The sequence below is a fragment of the Misgurnus anguillicaudatus genome, chromosome 9 (assembly GCF_027580225.2).
Source record: "Misgurnus anguillicaudatus chromosome 9, ASM2758022v2, whole genome shotgun sequence".
Classification (NCBI taxonomy): Eukaryota; Metazoa; Chordata; class Actinopteri; order Cypriniformes; family Cobitidae; genus Misgurnus; species Misgurnus anguillicaudatus.
In genome coordinates this window covers 32,385,418-32,406,715 of record NC_073345.2, presented here as the reverse complement: position 1 = coordinate 32,406,715, position 21,298 = coordinate 32,385,418, and the positions used below count along the sequence as shown (strand labels likewise).

Here is a 21,298-nt window from a genome sequence, read left to right as displayed (position 1 = left end):
GGAGTATTTTTGAGAAGCGTGGTTTAACACTTGGTTTCATCAACTTGAACATACATAAAATCATTTTTTATTTATATAATGCATCTACATGACAAAATACTGTAGAATGCTTTAATATTTACTATGGTAAGGTTTAGAAACCCCATAATATCTGACCAATTTACTATAGTAAAATTCCTATATTTTTCATGTGGGCAGTGTTGGTTTCCTATGCGGCAAAAAATGTTTCAAACATAATTTTAAATATATTTAAAAAATATACAAAAAAGCCTAAAAATATATGTACTGAAATATTTTTTGAAATAAAAAATATTTTTCACTAATATATTTTTGGCCACTTTTTTGTATATTTTGAAATATATTTTAAAAATAAATATATTTTAAAGCATTTATATTCACCTCGCATTGGAAGAAAAACTTTGTATGTTACAATCCTGTAAACAAAACAGGTTTGAAAAGATTAAAATTAAATATATTTTTAACTGCAAAAATATACATATAATTTTATATTTTATACTAATATATTTTAAACTTAAATTTTATACATTTTATAAAAACTTTTATATTTTGGCCAGGAAAATATATTTTATATAAAAATACATATTTTTACAACCCATATGAGTTGTAAAATTAGAAATGTATTTGTTGCATATGAAATATACTTTAAAATATTTGTTAATATATGAAGGTTAAAACTAAATATATTTTCAAATTCAAAAATATATTTAATTAAGCTTTCTTTTCTACAAAATGTATTTCCCATATATTTAAATCATATTTTTGGACTTAAATTATTCATTTTAGAAGAAAAACAATATTGATGTTTTTATTATAGGCAATGTAATGTCATTGTTTTAGGGAATGTGTCAAGAAATTTCCGTAGTATTCTTCTAAATACTTTTTAGTACCATTAATAAAAACAAGAACGTGGTCGACAAACTTCTTTTAATCCAACATTTACCAGTAGATGGCGCTAGATTATTATGAATGAGTGAGAACACGCATGCGCAGTACGGTGCGTGCTAGCGCTAGCTCAAGAAGACAGCTGGCACGTGAGGCATTTCAGTTGCTTGCTACTGTTTTTTATTTCAACATGCATCTCTCCGATACGACATCTTTTTCTGAGATTAATAAGATGTATCCCGGGTAAAACAAGATGCCAGCTGTGAGCTCAACGACAGATGCTGGAATAGTTAACCCATGCCATGTGGTAACTTACTGCAACCGCTTTGCAGCGTGCTGACATGCTTTGTAAAATATCTTTTTACTCTATCGCATTACAAATTAGAATGATAGTTTTCTATATTTAACCGAGTTCACTAAACTGACACTCGTATAAATACAAACAGTAGTGCAATCTGTATGGTGGGCATAACGGAGGCGTGGCATGACGCCAGAGTTTCAGATTGACAGGAAAGCTCCCCAAATTTGGTGCTGCTTCCTGCATCGCTGTCGGTCATCATGATGCGCCTGTACCGCGTGCTGGAGCGTTTACGCGCGCCTGAGAACTTGGCGCGTCACCGACACTGGACCAGAATCACCGAACTGTCACTCAGGTTTTCCAGCACCGAAGCTGCTCCGCGGTTCCGAAGAATGGACTATCAGGTAAGCAAGCAAACGCAATAAATTATACTTGACTGTTAGAATTTGCAATATATGCAAATTATTTTCATTTAAAGTCGCGTTTTAAAGTTTGATCTTGGACTTTGACAAACCGAATAAATTAAACCGATCTCCAGTTATTTTTTAACACGGCTGATTCAGCTTTTATAGATGTTACATCAGCTGGACCGTAACGTAACTGCGTTTTTCCGCGAAATCTGCACGTGGCGATAATAAGCACGCGATCATGCGCGCTATTTTGAAGTGAATGTGAATGAATGCACACTACTGAGTGCGCTAAATGGAGGTACAGTTACAGTATTCAGCATTAATCACTCATGCCATGTGCTTAGTATACAGGCAGCCATAGCAAGGATTAAATCAATCACTGAAGTAAATGTGTGATGTTTATGCTTTAGTTTTATTTCTTGGAAATACAGGTGACGCACTTAGTTGGAAACCCTAGAAAAGGGTAGAAAATGTTATTAACACGATTGTTAACAAATATAAAATAAAAACTAATAAGGGGTGGTAAAATGAAAGAGTAAATGATGACAGAATGTCCATATTTGGGTTAACAGTTTTCTATATTATTTTTTGTGATGGCCAGAACATTTTTTATTTACGTTTAGCTCATAAATAATAATTTAAAAAATTATTTTGCTTTTGTTATGCAATATTTTGTGGTTTCCAGCATATAATATATGTTTGCATTTCAAATGATCCCCCTGATCCCTTTCACTACCTAATCATGTTCAGCAAAAAGACAAATTTAGCATCCAGCTGTCAGAACTGTCACTATTCATGACTGTACTGTACGGCCTAACTCAAATATTATGGCTAAACATTTACAAAATCTTATGAAAGGGTTCAGAAGTTCAGTGCTGTTTTTGAAGCAAAGACCCCTTTTCACTTAAAACTGTTGAACATCCACTGCTTCCAAAAATTTCTTGATAATAAGCAAAAATAAATAACATATTAGCAGAAAGTTTTAAAAAGCTTTTGAGCTGGGTTTATGTCCTACGAGTTAAAGCCACAATATGTAATGCTGAGTTCACACCAGCCGCGGTGGAGGCGTCAAGCGCGAGTGATTTCAATGTTAAGTCACCGTAAAGACGCGTTAGCGCATCTGGAGGTATCGCGGCGCGAATTAGACGTTTAATGCGGAGCAGTAGATGTGATTCTGCCTCGTTCGCGCGAATGGCACGAATTGAACCTTGCTGCAGCAAACGCGCGAGTAAAAAAATTTGAACTTTGACGGAAAATCAGGAGCTTGCTCTAGTAGTGACGCGATTACAGAAAGCAAGCGGAGTCGCAGAAGCCCCTCCCATGATGTGAATTTCCGCGTGAATGTCTCGATGACTAGAATTTCCACGCGGCTTTCACGCGTGAATAAAGCGAATTAACTCAAACTGTTTAAGAGGCAAACTAGGCGGGGTAGATGCGATTTTGACGCCTCAAACGCGGCTGGTGTGAACCCACGTAAGATTTTTGTAAAGTAACATCCAAAAACACCTGCATGGTGTAATATATTTAAATGCATTTGAGTACTTGCATTATTTTAAAAGTTTCCAAGCATTTGTAAATCCAGAGAAATTCCTGTTTTAAATAATGGCTCATACATTGTCTCCCTTGTAATTGTTGCTCATTTAGGGACTTAATATCCGAGCTATCCTCAGTTTCCTGTTGTAGAAAGTATGGCAACACGAGTGGACAAATGCAAAATTGGCGTTTATACAAGCATCTAATACGCAGCGGTTGTGCCTTGTAGGGCTGTCACAATGATTAAATAATCGTCTCATTGCGATTGTTTAACCTCATCGCAATGATTTCGGATCACCGCAATGATTGCACATCTCTCTAAAAAACACAAGGGGAGCTGCAGCGCCTGTATAAATGAGACATTATCAGATTACTTTTAAATATGTGTTATGTGTATTGATATTTACTGCCAGGTAAACCTTGCAAAAGATTTAATTTAAATATTTACAACAATGTGTGAAAATTATTTCATGAACAACCCAAAAAATTTATGAGAATTAAATGTCAAAGCAACAAAACAAACAATTAATCGTCATAATCGCCAAAGCCCTTATACAGGCAATTAATCGTCATAATCGTCACAATTTATTAGGCAATTAACTGTCAGCCAAATTTCATAATCGTGACAGCCCTAGTGCCTTGCAGCTAATTCATTACAATGGCATAAAATAATTTGATAAAACGTACAGGCAATAAAAACATAAATTTATTACCTCATCCATAAACACAAATTGCATCTCTGGATGGTGAAACCAACATTTTCAATCTTTCCACTATCCTTTATAACATCATTAAGGTCCACCTTTATATTATGCAATAGCAACCAATATGTACATATTGTGGCTTTAATGTGCAGGAATTAATTACATAAACATTTACGCGTTTGGCAAAAGTTTCTATCCAAAGTATCTTACAGTTCATTCCAGTCGTATATACATTTAATCAACCTGTATGTTTTCTGTAATCGAACCTGTGACTTTTGTGTTGCTAATGCAGTGTCCTATCAAGTGAGCTTTAGGATATTTTGAGTTTGGGTGAATGTCATGTGTACGTTTTTTGGTTTGTGTGTTTCCTGAAAATGTAATATCTATGTTAATAATGCTATAACAATGAAGCTACAACAACGCTATTACCATCAGCATCTTTGTGTATTGCATGGTGACCTTTAGGATGCAGTGTGCACCCTCAACACCCTGCAGACAAATGCCAGTGCACTTGAACAGGTGAAGAGAGAGAGGGGTCATCCTCAAATCCAGCTGCAGGCTATGAGAGGCTTTCTTCAACGAGCCGGTCTCAAGGTATCAACCATGGCTACATTTAATAATTTCTATTAAAGATTACTTAAACTGTGTCCTTAATGTCAATCAGTGATCCACAGTAATACCAAGCATGGTTTTAAGTTTACAACTTAACATCCACTAAAAACAAGTTCGTCCTCATCTTGACTTGTTTGGGACCGTATTTTTGCATTTTAATCTGTTGTTGCATTTTAATCTGTTGTCTTTGTCCTTGTTTTTAAAGAATCATTCCATTGAAGTGATTCGTTTTGTGTATCCACAGGTAGAAGAACTTGATAAACTTAATATCATTCATGTAACGGGGACAAAAGGAAAGGTAAAGAAGTTATCTGCAAGTTGTATCCTGTGTATAACTGTGTATGTGACATATAAACAAATTGAAATTGAAGTTTAATGTACAGTAAACTGATGCTATATTTTTGTTGACCTTCCAGGGTTCAACATGTGCCTTCACAGAACAGATTTTGAGAAATCATGGCTTCCGCACAGGATTTTACAGGTATTGTAAATAATAAGGGATGTACCGATATATCGGCTTATCTGTGTCAGCCGATAAAAGCATTTTTCTAACTTTCAGACATCGTCCAATTGTTCACAATATAGTTTCAGTTTGCAAGCTTTGCATTTCTAGGATTTCATAAAGTAATCATTTGAAACGTAGGGTAAAACGCAAAACTATCGGTATGTATTGGTATATGTCATTCTAAGTTATAGAATATCGGTATGGAGAAATGTATCCGTGCACCCCTACACTTTATTTCCGGGTTTTTGGCTATGAAAGGGATTTGTTGTTTACTTTGAGCATGGGAGTGACAGTGTTTGAAATTGCATAACACTATAGTCTTGTACACACATGTATAGCAGGTTGAAAATGATTGTAGTTCACAATGAACTTTAATCTCTCCGCCCCTCCAAATAACTACTTGTGTCAGTCTATGTGTGTGTGTCAGTACTGTTATATCATTGATGTAATCAGTCGGTTATTTGTTTTTCTTAGTTAAACTTTAACACGTGAGAGTATTGAATTATGCCTAATGATTGACCATTGTTAGGGGCAAGAATTCAGAGGTTTTGCTTGCTTGTGAACTGTAGCACATGTGTCACTATCTGATAAATGTCCATTTAAACTACCGTTGACCTCGCATGTGATAAAAATAAGATATAAACATACAGTACTGTCCAAAAGGCTTAAACCATCATCCCACCATATGTTTAGAATTGTTGTTTTCACAGTACAATGACCATAAATGTGACCCTAGACCTGAAAACCAATCATAAGGAGTTTTTTTATTGGGATGTATATATCATCTGAAAGCTGAATAAATAAGCTAGGACATTATCTAGGGTAGAGCCCGACCGATAAAGGATTTTGAAGGCCGATACTGATACAAATGTTTGTTGGTTTTAAAATCCGATATATCGGCCGATATTTTTTCCTTTTCTTCAGAAACGGGCAACAAAACATTAACAGATTTCCCTAACATTAGTTATTTGTAGTTTATTTATGAGTTTTAACTAAAATAATAGCATTTTAAAAAGAAACTTGTTCCTTTTATTGTCACAACAGAACAGAGGAACATCAAAATATATTAAAGTTCTGATAAATATAACTTTGAATAGGACTGGAGACAAATTCTGTTAAAGGACAAGTTTGGTATTTTACACTTAAAGCCCTGTTTTCAGATTGTTTATGATGAAATAGAACAGTGTTGCCCCGAGAATTTTCGGGTGTTTGTTGTATCACCTCCCACCTCTACAATGAGTAAATATTAATTTATCGGCTATTATGAATGCCGATATCGATAGTTTGGAAAATGCCTAATATCGGTCTGCCGATATATCGGTCGGGCTCTAATCTAGGGTTTGAGAGTGAAAAAATCATTATATTGAGAAAGTCACCTTTAAAGTTGCCATAAATGAAGTTCTGGCTTGTGTATTATAAAAAGCTTTATACAGTTAAAATTGAATCGAAAAGGACTGAGTCTGTGCACATGGTCTTAATCTTTGGAGTTTGTTGTGATCTGTGTTATGTTTGTTTGGCTGTAGTTCTCCCCATCTGGTTGAAGTGAGAGAGCGAATCCGAATCAACGGGAAGCCGATCGGCAAAGAGCTCTTCACAAAATATTTCTGGCAGGTGTACGGACGACTGGAGGAGACGAGGGTGAGACTGAAGTTTATTTAAATGTGTTAGATGTACATCCGAAAGCTCTGGTCTTAAAATCACAAAAGCATTTGTTTGTACCCATGCAGACACTGATAGTAGAGATATTAATACAGCACGGCTGTAAAAAGAGATATATAAACTGATATGTGATAATGGTTGTTTAAACCTTTGACCCTACAGGATGCTCATGGAGGAAGCATGCCTGCATATTTTCGCTTTCTCACAATCTTATCCTTTCATGTGTTCCTCCAGGAGAAGGTGAGTCTATTAGATCATATTTGGGTGTTTACAAAGTGACTCTTTATTGCAATAGTGATAAGAAAGAAAACAAAGTGATTCATCTTAGAGAGGCAATAATATAAAAAGTGCTAAACAAAGTATCTTTTACAGACAATACCTGTTACAATGCAACATTACACTTTTGTTATCACTCACCTTTATTGTTTGATGACCTACAGTACATGTTTGATATCAAAGTTCATGATTTTAATAGTGACACACTTGTTACCCACACATAAAAGATTTTAAGCTAACACTTTACAACCCAATAATTTGATCTGAGCCCTTTGTTTCAAAGATCATTACACTTTCTGTTTCATAGATATTTTTCATTAACTCAAATCTCTGTGCAGGTTGATTTGGCCGTGATCGAGGTGGGGATCGGTGGGACGTATGACTGCACTAACATTATCAGGCAGGTGATTGTTAATATAGAGATTTCCCTTTTCATGTATTGCGTACGAATCTGTGTTAGTTTATGCTGATCATTATTGTGACCTTATTAAAGCGTGACACGTTACTCTCAAATGAACCAATCGCTGACCTTTATTTATTGTTCATATCTGAATGACCACACGAAACAATCAATGATCATATATTCATGATTATGATATAAGTTCAATATGGATCCTTTATGATTTTGTATTCATACAGAAATGTAACCTTTGCTGCTAAAAAAAGATGATTAAAATGCTTATCAAATTGAATTCATTCAAATGTTTTTATGTTTTCTTAAAGGCGACCTTGGGTGTGTGGGATTTCATCTTTGGGTATAGATCACACCAGCATACTGGGAGATACCATTGAGAAAATTGCATGGCAAAAAGGAGGAATATTTAAGGTAAGACTATGAGATGTATGTATTTTAGGTTTTGTGATGAGGCTAAATGGGGTCGCACACCGGACACGCACCTCAGCATCGCGCTGATCTTAAAAAATCGAACACCATTGTATTTTCTGAGTATACGCACACCGGCGCCGACAGGTGGTGCCTGTCCGTGGCGCCCAGCTTTGATTCAGTAGGTTGCTTAACTCATTCACCGCCAGCCTTTTTGAGAAAAGTTGCCCACCGGCATTTTTGTGATTTTAACAAAAGTTTCACAAAATTCCTTGCAGGAAAAATTATCTTCTATAAATATATAAACATACAAATGTATCATTAAAGAACACACCCTCTGCTTTCAAACAAACCATAAACAAATAAACAAACAAACAAACAAAATGGGGAAAAAACGTTTCATTATATATTTACTTTTTCCACTTAATTTAACCACTGAAATATGGATATTTCTCTTCAAAAATACAACATTTTGAGCAAAAAGCTTAAAAAATTGCGTTTTTGTAAAGGATTTTGTTAGAGATCAGACTCAGAATGACTATCAAACATAAAGGCAGTTAAAATAAATCATTAAATCTTTTTAACTTCCGTTTTTGATAAATTCAGTTTGGCCATCCAGTGGATAAAAGCGGTATTACACTTTCACTTTGAAATTCATCCAGAAAGGCATATTAGTTAAATATTAACTCATAATTGACGAGATAACTCGTCAATGGCGGTGAATGAGTTAAATCCCTGTAGCGCCAATCACATAGTTTAACATTAAATAACATCATATTTTTCCCAAATCATCAACGATTAACATTGGCTACTAACGTATATTTTGCATTTTGAAGTAGACACTTACTGACTAAGCTATTTAATGTGCACTTCCGGTTTACATTACCTACGAGTTATCCTAGACGCGACACGACGCAGAACTGCACGTCCAGTGTGCGACCCCCTTAAGACTGTGTGTTTGTATAGCTTTAACAGTGCAAAGGTAATGGGTTCGAACCCAGGGAATACACATACTTAAAAATGTAATGCACTGTAAGTCGCTTTGGATTAAAGCATCTGCCAGATGCATAAATGTAAATGTAACTGAGCATATTTAAAGGTATTTATACAATTTCAAAGCTCTAGAAAAACAAACGTATGACTTTAATTTAAACTAATAAAAGTATGATTTTGAATAGACTGTAAGGCTTAGCTGATAAAGATGTAAATGTATTCAGATTGTCTTTGATCTGGTTTGTCCAGCCTGGAGTTCCTGCATTCACAGTGAAACAGCCTGATGGTTCGTTGAAGGTCCTTCAAGAGAGAGCAGAAGAAATTGGGGTGCGCACTGTAAATTTATCCAAATACACCTGCAGCAATTCAAACCGTATTCATGTTAATTTCTCGCTCTGTTTGTTTCATCAGTGTTCACTATCAGTTTGTCCTGATCTGGATGAGTATAAAAGCGAAGGTTCGCTTGCATTGGGTTTAGCTGGACATCATCAACGCTGTAATGCTTCACTGGCCTTACAGCTCTCACACGCCTGGTTACACAGACACTTTCTCACAGGTGTGTGATTCGGTCGGTCTGTTTCTGCGTGAGTTATTAGTGTGTATATTAAATAATCGGTTTGTGAATTGATGTTTTTTCAGATCCTGCTTCATCTCCAGTGGAGTTCAATGGTTTGAATCCAGCTCCAGCGTTTCAGCCCAGTCCTGCAATGATCAAAGGTCTCAAAACATTTCACATGATGAGTCAACTGATAAACTGATTTATTGATTATAGAGACAGAGCGCAGCGCGTCATAACCTGAAAACCACGCCCACCGGGGGGGGAAAGCAATCCAACCGTCTCCATTGACTTTGTATTGCGAGAAGCCGCCTCCTTGTCATTTCTGGCTTATAACAAAAAACTGAATAATGCCTAAAATCTGCTGTGTGACAATATGTACAGCTAACAAGCCAAAGAACCCAGAAATAAGTTTTTATAAGCTGTCGAGCCGTAAAACCCAGTCTTTAAGGAGAATAAAGTGGATCACCGACTACGTTTCCCCCTATTGGACGCAGTTTTACTAACAGGAGTACTATGAAAAGTTGCCTGTTTCCATTTCTGTGTCTTTAAACGCTCGTTTTTTTTTTAAGTTAAAAGCTTATAAGAACATATTTGGTTTGTTTGGGTTGTTAGATGTACACCTTGTCACACAGCAGCTTTAGGTATTAATCTGTTTTTAAGTTTAATCTGTAAATAAGTTTTTATAAGCTGTCGACCCCAAAAAACGAGCGTTTAAAGACACAGAAATGGATACAGGCAACTTTTCACAGCACTTCTATTGGTAGAACTGCGTCCACTAGGGGGAAACGCAGTCGGCGATCCACTTTATTCTCCTTAAAGACTGGGTTTTACGGCTCGACAGCTTATAAAAACTTATTTCTGGGTTCTTTGGCTTGTTAGCTGTACATATTGTCACACAGCACCTTTTAGGCATTATTCAGTTTTTTGTTATAAGCCAGAAATGACAAGGAGGCGGCTTCTCGCAATACAAAGTCAATGGAGACGGTTGGATCGCTTTCCCCCCCGGTGGGCGTGGTTTTCAAATTTGCATAACTGCGCTCTGTCTCTATTGCTTCTGTTTATCAGATTTTTTGATGTGGCATACTCTTGAATTTCCTAAAACTTTGAATGAGGGTTAAAAACAATCTGAAAGGACTTTGCTAGCAAGGAAATTTTAATCCCTTTACATTTCATACAAACTGTAATGTTGTTGTAATGAGATCTGAGTTAAATAACACAATTAAAAGCACCTGAATCTGAGTCCAAATTGTGGGGTTTAAACCTACAACCTTTTCAGTTAACAGCTTGAATAACTATTAGACATCATCACAGCTATATTATCAGTTGTTAAGGCTATACAGCTTCTGTAAGGGTTTGGTGAATCCAGCAGATGTAATCTATGATGTGTCTGCAGGTCTTATGGAGACGAAGTGGCCTGGACGTAATCAGACATTGAAACACGGACCCCTGACGTACTTTCTGGATGGAGCTCACACCACGCGCAGCATGCAGGCCTGTGTCCGCTGGTTTAATGAGGTTGCAACACAACATGAGGAGAACGCAGAGTGAGAAAACCTTTCTGTTAGTTTTAAATGAGTGGTTGACTAATGTTTTTTTATGGCCGATGATTATATTGAGAAAGCAATGTGGCTGATATAACACACATGCAATTACTGTAAATCTGAGATGACAAAAAATTAGTAAAGCAAATATACATTTGTTATGCATAATACTTATTTACTTGAACAATATTTACAAGACATAATGTAATGTGTATCTGACACCTCACGGTACAGTTTGGATAAAACTTTACTGCATGCCGGAGTGATGCTGTATAATGTAATGTGATGTTAAGTAGTAAATTGTGATGTCTGTCAGACTTTGGCTGTAAAACATAGTGTCTTTTTTATTATAAACAACAAATTTAGTGAACAGAAAGATGTATCGGCCGATGCAAGTTTTAAAAAAAATTGAAATTTGAAAGGTCCCTTTCGGTTTTTCTAGATTTATTATTTAATATGTATGTATTTAAGTAAAATTATAATTGTCTCATATTTTTATTTACTTAAAATCAAAATGGAGAAAACATGGTCAAAATAACAAAGAAAGATGGAGTTTTCCCGATCTTTAATACTGCAGAGAAAACAAATTTAAGTTAATTTCTCAACAATGAAACACTAATGTTTTTACATGTATTTTAGGAAAGTAAAAAAAGTATTTTTATTTGGTAAAATGCTGATTTTTAGTCACACATTTCATGGGTCTTTCTTCTTGTCATGCCTTCAGTCTTTACATTTGCTGTTGGGTCACTCCTGATGTTTGCTTTTGTTGAAATCCAACATAATGGTCATAATACAATACATCTTGAAATGATGATTAAAGTCAAAACTTAATTTTTTTCCATGGCTGTATATATGTCTGTCACTATTTAAAACCATAGGAAGTTGACCATGAGTACTTTAAGCAAAAAATTGAGCTTTGCAATGGTTGCTTAAATTGATGCATGCGTTCTTAATATTCTATGAGAGAGCAGATTGATATTAAATGTGTTTGTGTTGTTCTGTGTGTTTGTAGGGGTCCGGTGGTAAGGGTCCTCTTATTTAATGCTACAGGAGAGAGAGACTGTGCTGCTATGCTTAAACTACTTGTGGTAAATAATAATTTTACACTTTAATCATTCTGTTATATTAAACCATATGGACTTAATAATAATAATAATCTTTGCAATCTGTAATTTTTTTGTGCTGATGATTTGTGATGTTTTTAGCACTGTCATTTCGACTTCGCCGTGTTCTGTCCGAATATCACCGAGACCATAGCGACCTGTAATGCAGGTAAGAGATGTTTGCAGTTGCGTTTAATGATGTAGATGTGATGAAATCTCTCCAATAATCTTTTTTTAGTTCATTGCAATAAAAGCTATAATATTGTGTCTTCCAGACCAGCAGAACTTTAATGTGTCTGTGGAAAACATGCTTACCCGTTGCCTGGACAACCAGCAGAGCTGGCGCGTTCTGAATGGCCAGGAGGAGAAACCAGGGGCGGAGCTTCTGATTGGGGGCGGTCTGCCGCTGATGACAGAAAGACACTGCGATACATTGGTGTTTCCCTGCATCCTCAGCGCTCTCCAGTGGATCAGTCAGGGAAGAGACTCTGTCCTGTCGGACCCTAACAAATGTGTCATACCTGTTAAACCTAGCATAAATGCAAAAGCCACCCAGCTGAGAGAGGCCGCTAACATACACGTCCTCATCACAGGTAGCCTGCACCTGGTGGGAGGGGCTTTAAAACACTTGGACCCTGCATTAAATACACAATAACAGATGTCATACAGCCAAACTCTTACACAAGAGCACCACCTAGTGCCTAAAACCTGTTACAATTGTTCTTTGTCTTAACCTGTTGTCAAATTCTGTAACCTGACTGAAGAAGAGTTTGGACCAGTTGTGATACACAGTGTGTTTAATTTACAGAACACATCAAATCATGTTTACTTAAGCTGTTTCTGTTTACTTTTATTTAAAATACATTGTGTATTTTGGCTTTTTGTTCATATTCCTTTTTGTTGTACAGTACAGTTTTGATGTTCTTAATGAGATCAATCCATATGGAATTTTTGGAATTCTTTAAGGAGTCAGTTTAGCTATACGGCAGTGTTTGTGTTACTGTAATTTTGTATTGCACTTAAGAATAGTGCCATAAAACACTGTTCTCTAATTATGTAATATTTAATATGCAAAGTAAGAACAAATGCATGAGAAATATGCATTTATACCTCTGAAAAAATCACACCACAAGATGCCCACGTTCATAAAAAATAAAAATGTGTCATAGATGTTTTATGTGTGTATGTATATATATTATTATATAATAAAAAGTGAAAGATTGGTTAAATGTAATTATACAAAAAAGTCTTTACATTTTGAATATAATTGTAATTATTTTTTGAAAACAGTTTTGTAGTTGAAAATATTTAGTGTAAATAGTTCCTAAACTAATGTCTAGGGCTGGATTTTGAACATTGTAGATTTGTGTTTGGGTTGTAATTTTTTATTATTAGTTTGTTAAATAGTGCTTTTGAAGAACACTAAACATGAAATTAAAATAATTATAAAAATGAATAGTTTTGTGTACTGTGTATTATTAAAAAAATATTTTAACAATTAGGTGAATTATATGTAAATTAACAGTCCCAGGTAAAAAAGTAGTATACTAGTGTATTAGAAATATGATTGAAGTACATCAAGTATAGAACAAGTATGCTTCTACTTGTTGTGCTTTATCTAAAGCGTATTTAATGTACTTTTTAAAAGTATACTTTTAGTGTATGCACAAGATGTACCTTAACACTATAATTTGCGCTGCAATGCCTTTTTAAGTTTATTTCCATTAGAATGGCGATACAATGCAATTGTACTGTAAGGGTACTTAATTGCTCATGAATCTTGATTTTCAGTAGTGTATTTTACTGCAAAGTTGTTCCATTTTAGTATACTATTTACACGTGAAGTGTAGTCAAATAGATGTTAAGTTGAAGTTAATACTAATTGAATACACTTAACTATACTTGGGTTTGACGAAAATAGTACAAAATGTAGAAAATATACTTAGTTCACTTTTTTTAAAGTATATTTTTAATATAATTATTTTTCACTTGGGGGTGTGACAGTAAAAATATAACATGTATACCTATTTACTACATCTATGAGAAATGTTTGTTTTCTCTTGCTTTCTCCGTGTTTCAGAAATACAGTAAAGGTATTGATTCTTTATTTAATAAAAAAATACAGTATATTAAAAAAAATTATATACCGTTTATAACAATTATATAGGGTGCGGGTGCATTGTCGTGTTCGCTCATCCGAGCGACAGGTGGCGCTGATGTTTATTTAAGCGCGAGTGAATCTGTTCTGCGGAGTGCGGACCACAGAGGAACAGTAGCAGCAAGGATGCAGCGCGATAAAACCGGAAGCTCCGGCGGCGGGGATAAGTATGAATATTTTAACGATTTTCTATCACTTATGTTTAATTCACAATGTTAAAACATTACTTTAGTGTTTATTTATGGTGCCTAGCACGTGTTTTATCCATTTTAATATGGCTTGTGTTTTAAATGACTGTGTAAAGCTGATGTTTGTGTCTGTGAGCCAGGTTTAGCTGTTCTCGTGTACACAATGAAAACACGTCATTGAACGGATCAGTTAAATGTAAATTGGCTTGTTGTGTCTTTAACTGTGTAGTAAATTCAAACAGCATAATGAACAACAATGTACGTGTAAAGAAAGCCCAGATCGTGATATAAAAACAAACACGTGTTTTACAGGCCGGACAGAGAGACTGCCATCATGTCTAAATATTATGATGGGGTCGAGTTTCCCTTCTGCGATGAATTCTCCAAATATGAAAAGCTCGCAAAGATCGGCCAGGGTACCTTCGGGTGAGTATTTGAAGCTTGGGTCAATAAATGAAGATGTTGGTTCCAAAACGCGATAAACGCCATTTAAAAAAAATGGGTTCAACCAAAATCTGTATTGTATCAGGTCAGTATCAAAAGTAAATGCTTAATTTTACGCAAAATCCGATATTTGTCGTGTTTTCTGTTATCTTTTCTCAATTTTTCCACCAACACGCTATAAATTTGATAAACCTGTGGTGGTTTTCTGGGGCGGGTAAGAAACGTAAGCCACTCGGTCGACGAAAAAATTCTCACAGGACAGCATAAAGTTTCTGTCATGCTAACACTGACAACAGGGGATTTTTATGAAAAACTTTACATTATTTTACTCGAAGTCAACGAAACTCGAGCAGGACTAAAACTGATTCATTGCTGTCACGACGACGATAGCAGCAATGACAGTGTTCTTAATATGACAAACTAAGTGTTTTAATTAATGCCATTAATGTTTATTTTTATCAGTGTATACCACTAGTCAACTAAATGAATTATAACATGGCAAAGATGAATGCACATTTATATATTGATTCAATAGATTTGTAGCATTTTGAAAAAAAAACTTTATTTTGTGCAAAAATAATCAGTTTTTAGTACAAATCTTTGAAAATCAAATTATGGATTTGAATATTTAATGTTATTATAACCTAAATATGCTTTGTGAAAGTTTGTAACAGAAAATAGTGGTTTTCATCTTGTCACTTTCTTGGCATAGAAGACACATTTTTACCGAAATTAGTCGAAATGTATTTATTGCATTTTGGAACCAAACTCCTATTGTTTTATATATATATATATATTATAACAAACAGTGATAATTATTACAGGTATATTATATATTACTGTAATAATTATCACTGTTTGTGTCTTTGTTTAATTTCCCTGGTTGCTTGTTGTCTGATCTTTGTTGACTCTCTTTAGGGAGGTTTTCAAGGCCAAACACAGGCAAACAGGGAAGAAGGTGGCTTTGAAGAAAGTACTCATGGAGAATGAAAAAGAAGGGGTGAGAACCTTTAACACCTAACACTAAACTCACGTTTCCTTTGATTCAAATTGTCTTGTGAAAGTTGTGAGATATTTGTGCTCTTCTCCTCAGTTTCCTATTACAGCTCTGAGGGAGATCAAGATCTTACAGCTGCTAAAACATGAAAATGTAGTGAATCTCATTGAGATCTGTAGAACAAAAGGTAAGTTTCTTCCACAGAATGCCTGTTACAAAGCTTTTCCTAGATAATGCTTGTGTCTTAGAGAAGATGCATACAACTGGGTATATATTATATAGTTGCAGGTACATTTGGTGTCCAAAGTCATTCTTTTTCAGATTTGTTCACATGTTATATTTTTAATTATATTAATAATTTGGTACTCATTGTCATGGATTATTAGACAAGCTCTTTAAAGGATTAATCCATTTTCTTAAAAAAATCCAGATAATTTACCCACCACCATATCATCCAAAATGTTGATGTATTTCTTTGTTCAGTCGAGAAGAATTTATGGGTGTTTTCACATATGTTGGTGCCTCGGAGCACACCAAAATACATTGTATCATTTTTCAGTTAGCGCGGTCCGTGTTCACATATATATATATTTTTTTACTGTACTCGAAATGCTGCACCGTACACCATGTGACAACGGTCAGCGCTGTCATTGGTCTCTGACAGCTCTTACGTCTCATGACCACCCCCACGTTTCCACGACAACCAGCCTGACAGGGAGAGCGCAGCTATCAAGATGTGGAGATAAACGATGCACGTCTTTGCGAAGTTTCTTTGCTTAAACTCGAAATTGCGTAGCTGTTCTATTAAAGCCTTTCTTACGGAGCCATTTGCTAAAAAGCCCGTAATGTCACTATTTGTGTGTGGAGGACAGCTATGCATTTATAAAATCATCAGCTCAAACGTAAAGGAGACAGCGAATCTCTGCAACGGACCAGGATTGGCTTGTTTGTTGTTATCCCACAATATAACACCCGACTCGCGTCACGACGGAAGCCCAGTGGCTCAAACATGTGGAGAACTTCCTGTATTTGGTTCGGCCCGAGGTCCAGCAGTGTTCACACCACAGGTGGGTCGCCCCAGAGTTTGGCGACAGCCGCTCCGAGACCACCTGTTTAGAGCGGTCTCGGAGCGACCGTTTAGTGCGCACCCGAGTGCGGCTGTTGTGTTCACACTGACCCAAACGAACCGTACTTGGAGCGACGCGTCATTTGGGCCGACCTAAACAGTGTATATGTGAAAACACCCTATGTCTCTTGAGGAAAACGTTCAAAGATTTTCTCATTTTAATGGACTTGAATGGACTCCAACACGTAACAGTTTTAATGCAGTTTAAAATTGCAGTTTCAAAGTACTCCAAACGATCCCAAACGAGTCATAAGGGTCTTATGTAGTGATACGATTGTCATTTTTGCCAAGAAAAATAAAAATGTGCACTTAAACCACAACTTCTTGTCAATCTCCGGTCATTTGACGCGCATTGAAGCTGAAGACTCTCTAAGCTTTTGATTGGACCCAAATCAACTTTGCTTCTCTCCTTTTTGTCTTTCTGTTTAGCCACCCAGTTTAACCGTTATAAGGGGAGCATCTATCTAGTGTTTGATTTCTGTGAGCATGACCTCGCTGGATTGCTGAGCAATGCCAATGTTAAATTCACCCTGGCGGAGATAAAGAAGGTTATGCAGATGCTACTGAATGGACTTTACTATATACACAGAAACAAGGTAAGATATGTGTGACCCCGGACCACAAAACCAGTTGTAAAGGTCAATTTTTTTTAAATTTAGATTTATACCCCATCTAAAAGATGAATATATGGTATATATTTTGATTGATGTATGGTTTGTTAGAACAGGACAATATTTACAAAAATTTGAAAATCTTGATTCTGATTTGTGGTTAAAAATGAAAATATTGAGAAAATTGCATTTAAAGATCAAAGTCTAAATGAAGACACACTTTAAAAACAAAAAGCGGTCTTTACTGGGTTGTGGACTGATTCAGGAAATTGTACGCTTGAATGGGAACCAAACTTAAATGGGAAATCCCCAAAGAATACTAGGACGAGTGCAAGTTTGTAGGCAAGTTTCTGGACAATTTTCATTTACTTTGAATGGGAGATGTTATGCGAGCCCCCCAATTATGTTTATGCGAGACCGGAGAACAAAGGTGAATGTGTTGACAATGCCACCACGTAATTGTCTATTTTCACTGATAATCACGTCAGAGCCACGCTTCAGATACGCCCTCCGGCAAGTGTTAACACTGACGCCCCGTGTGAATGTACCAATACACCGTATGCAAAAAGATGTTTCTAGAATAAATTAAAACCATTTTATGGCTTCAAAAAATAAAATTAAAGGCTCGGAGTAATTTATTTTGTTTGTTTGTTTCAGATTCTTCACAGAGATATGAAAGCAGCCAATGTTTTGATAACCAGAGATGGAGTTTTGAAGCTGGCTGATTTCGGATTGGCCAGAGCGTTCAGTTTGGCTAAGAACAGTCAGGGGAACCGCTACACAAACCGAGTCGTCACACTGTGGTATCGACCACCTGAACTGCTGCTAGGTAAATGAAATAAAACCTCTTTATGTCACACTTCATGTGTTTGCTTGTGGTCATTTTGCAAATCTGATAAATGTTGTATTTTTTTTAGGTGAGAGAGATTACGGACCTCCTATAGATCTTTGGGGTGGTGGATGTATCATGGCAGAGATGTGGACCAGAAGCCCCATAATGCAGGGCAACACCGAGCAACATCAGCTCACCCTTATTAGTCAGCTGTGTGGATCCATAACTCCAGAGGTAAGTAGCACGCAAAGTTAAAAAGATTACTGTGCTGTATGTTGGTCTCAAGCACTAATCTCATCTCTTATTGTGCCTCAGGTTTGGCCTGATGTGGATAAAAAGTATGAGCTCTACCAGAAGATGGAGCTACCAAAGGGTCAGAAGCGTAAAGTGAAGGACAGACTGAAGGCGTATGTGAAAGATCCGTACGCTCTGGACCTCATAGACAAACTTCTGGTTCTGGATCCGGCTCAGAGAACAGACAGCGATGACGCTCTCAACCACGACTTCTTCTGGTCTGACCCCATGCCTTCAGATCTCAAAAACATGCTTTCTACACACAACACATCTATGTTTGAATACCTGGCGCCACCTCGCAGAAGAGGTCACATGCCTCAGCAGCCAGCCAATCAGAATCGGAATCCTGCCACCACCAGCCAATCAGAGTTTGACAGGGTTTTTTGATTGAATTGGTTGATTGTTTGGACATGTTACGGTTGTTCAAGAGAAGAAAAGACATGGCATTGGGTGAATGTGTGGAACCAATAGTGACCCTACCCAATATATTTATAATACTTTTTGTTCCAGTTATTGTGTTGCTTTGGACATCTACAAGTAGGCAGACGTAATTTACATTGTTTTTTGACATATGTTGTGCTTACACAAGCTCTGAGTATCAGTCTCAGTTGTACGAACTGCTTAATGCTGATGTGAATGTATTATAGTGTTAACAGTGAATTATTGGGTGAAAAGGACATTGAGATTGTTTAGGCTTAAAGGTTAACCAGACTCTCAAAATACATTGGATTTCTTTGGAAAAAATACTTTAATAAAAATAAATGCTTTTTATGTATACTGCTGGTCATCCTTCACATTTAACCTCTTACACTGAGGCTATTTTGGGGATTTTCGCCTGGATTTGGCCTACCCAATTTCAAAAGCTTCTCATACCCACAAGCAGAGGTGCACATACAAAAGTTTGGTATCATTTTACAGGAAACCCTTTAAAATTACATAAAACACTGTTAAAAGTGCTCAACATGGTTGTATGTGTTGTCAGTCCTCTAATAAACACAAAAATAAATAGGCGCTTTTTGATGTTTTTTTTCTAAAGTCTGTATTTAAAAGTGTATAACTCTGGCCCTGAGTGGTAACGAAACCTGCAGACAGTTTTGTTTGATTCCAGCAATTGCCAGTTTACAGAGTAAAAAGGATTTTTTTCACTATCATAATAAATGCAAAAGTTATTTTACTCCAACTGATGGGAGGAATAATATGCTTTTTGTATACAATTTCTGCCTAAAAACATTTGAAGTGCTCCCATAATCACATACAGTGGAATAAATGAAAAAAAATCTTTATATCATTCTGCAGAAAACCCTTTGAAGTTACATAAAAAGCTGCTGTTTGTGACATATTGTTATTTATGTGGTTTTTCATATAAAACACTAATTTTTCCTTTTATGTTGTAAATACTGTCTTTGATAGTGAGTACACTATCACTTTGATAGTGATAGTGTACTCGGGTTCTGGGTGCTCTAGCACAGTGGTTCCCAAACTTTTTCAGTGTGCGGCCCCCCTTGTGTATGGTGCATTCCTTCATTTCCTTTCCTGTTTTTTTCCCCATCAGGATACACATCCTAAAATTACTAGAGGTTACGGAAGCTCCTTTTTGGATCCAGCTTCATTTGTGAAGACTTCAGATGATGCCAACACTCACAGAGGCTTAAGACGATGGCAACAATAGATGGACATACAAAATTGCCAAATATAATATTGTAATTATTGCCCCAAAGCGCAAGTTTGCCGATTTTTAACCCACTTTATATTGTTACAAATACAATAGATGCTAACATTTGAACAGAAAATGTTTCCTCTTTATTCTTGAGTTAATTGTGCTGATTTATTTCCATTTTTTTATCCACAATTCTTTGCCAAAATGATGTTTTGCATCATCCAAATGGTTCATTTTCAAATTACAGACATTGTAACAACACAAAGTGGGTTGAAATTCTGCCAACTTACCCTATAATAATAATTGTCTTTTAACTGAACAGGACTTTAAACACATGACTTGTATTAACTTAGAGCTATTGTGAAATTAATATTGTTTTGTTTCCAGAACATTCTCCTCAGTGAGTCACTGTTACCTCAGACTGATTAAGGGATTTTTTGTAACCTTGAAACATGCATTGGTTTTATTATGGTAAAACTGCATATCTTATTTCAAACCAAGGTTTTGTAACCATGGTTCTACTACAGTAACATTATAGTAATGCTGGAGTGAAACTGTGGTAACCATATTATTTTAAATCATGGTAAAGTTTGTGGTTACTAAAATGCACTTCTATATGCTGTTGTAAGAGCATGATTATTTTTTATTTATTAATAAACCATGGTTGATTTTATTTTTACTGTGGTTTTACTGCAAATTATGGTAAAAAAAATTATAGATAACTTTTGCATGGGTACAGAAAAAAAGTGTAAACTGAAAGTCACGTTGGTTAAATGCATCTGATAAATGTAAATGGATTTGTATATTTATTCTGTTCACTGAAAATAAAACATTTGCAGTTGCTATTGTATATTGTTTATTATTCTGTTGAAAGACATTTTGGTTAGAGTGATTTAACGATTATGAACCATTAGCCGCTGTATGTTAGCTGGGATGCGGTTTCGGATAATTGCCTTCATTTAAATATGTCTTTAAAAAAAGTCTTCATTTAAATATGTTTAAAAAGAGTCTTTATTAACTACACAAAAGTGTAGCCTACAAAAATACGCTGCCAGTTGTTATGCTTGGCCGT

At 35.8% G+C, this 21,298-nt stretch overlaps 2 protein-coding genes across 4 annotated transcripts in view; both read left to right on the top strand.

The window, feature by feature from the left end:
* The first annotated feature begins 1,017 nt into the window (after positions 1-1,017).
* fpgs (folylpolyglutamate synthase) lies at positions 1,018-13,088 on the top strand. The gene is made up of 15 exons (XM_055179301.2): positions 1,018-1,605; positions 4,314-4,442; positions 4,705-4,758; positions 4,877-4,941; positions 6,489-6,603; positions 6,787-6,864; positions 7,239-7,300; positions 7,624-7,726; positions 8,966-9,043; positions 9,128-9,272; positions 9,356-9,433; positions 10,669-10,819; positions 11,829-11,904; positions 12,022-12,088; positions 12,195-13,088. Exons 1-15 carry the CDS (start codon positions 1,462-1,464, stop codon positions 12,572-12,574), a joined length of 1,725 nt encoding a protein of 574 aa, XP_055035276.2. The 5' UTR covers positions 1,018-1,461; the 3' UTR covers positions 12,575-13,088.
* A 1,044-nt stretch (positions 13,089-14,132) lies between these two features.
* Positions 14,133-21,298, top strand: part of cdk9 (cyclin-dependent kinase 9 (CDC2-related kinase)) — a 60,699-nt gene continuing 53,533 nt past the window's right edge. Inside the window, exons 1-8 of one of the 3 annotated variants that reach the window (XM_055179303.2) lie at positions 14,133-14,244; positions 14,578-14,691; positions 15,628-15,709; positions 15,803-15,893; positions 17,262-17,428; positions 18,101-18,272; positions 18,361-18,509; positions 18,591-19,579. In XM_055179303.2, the coding sequence (XP_055035278.1) occupies positions 14,204-14,244; positions 14,578-14,691; positions 15,628-15,709; positions 15,803-15,893; positions 17,262-17,428; positions 18,101-18,272; positions 18,361-18,509; positions 18,591-18,956 (1,182 nt within the window). In that variant the 5' untranslated portion in view covers positions 14,133-14,203 and the 3' untranslated portion in view covers positions 18,957-19,579. Of the gene's footprint in view, positions 14,245-14,293; positions 14,462-14,577; positions 14,692-15,627; positions 15,710-15,802; positions 15,894-17,261; positions 17,429-18,100; positions 18,275-18,360; positions 18,510-18,590; positions 19,580-21,298 lie in introns of those variants that run through there. The other 2 variants (XM_055179304.2, XM_073871493.1) reach the window with 2 other exon arrangements.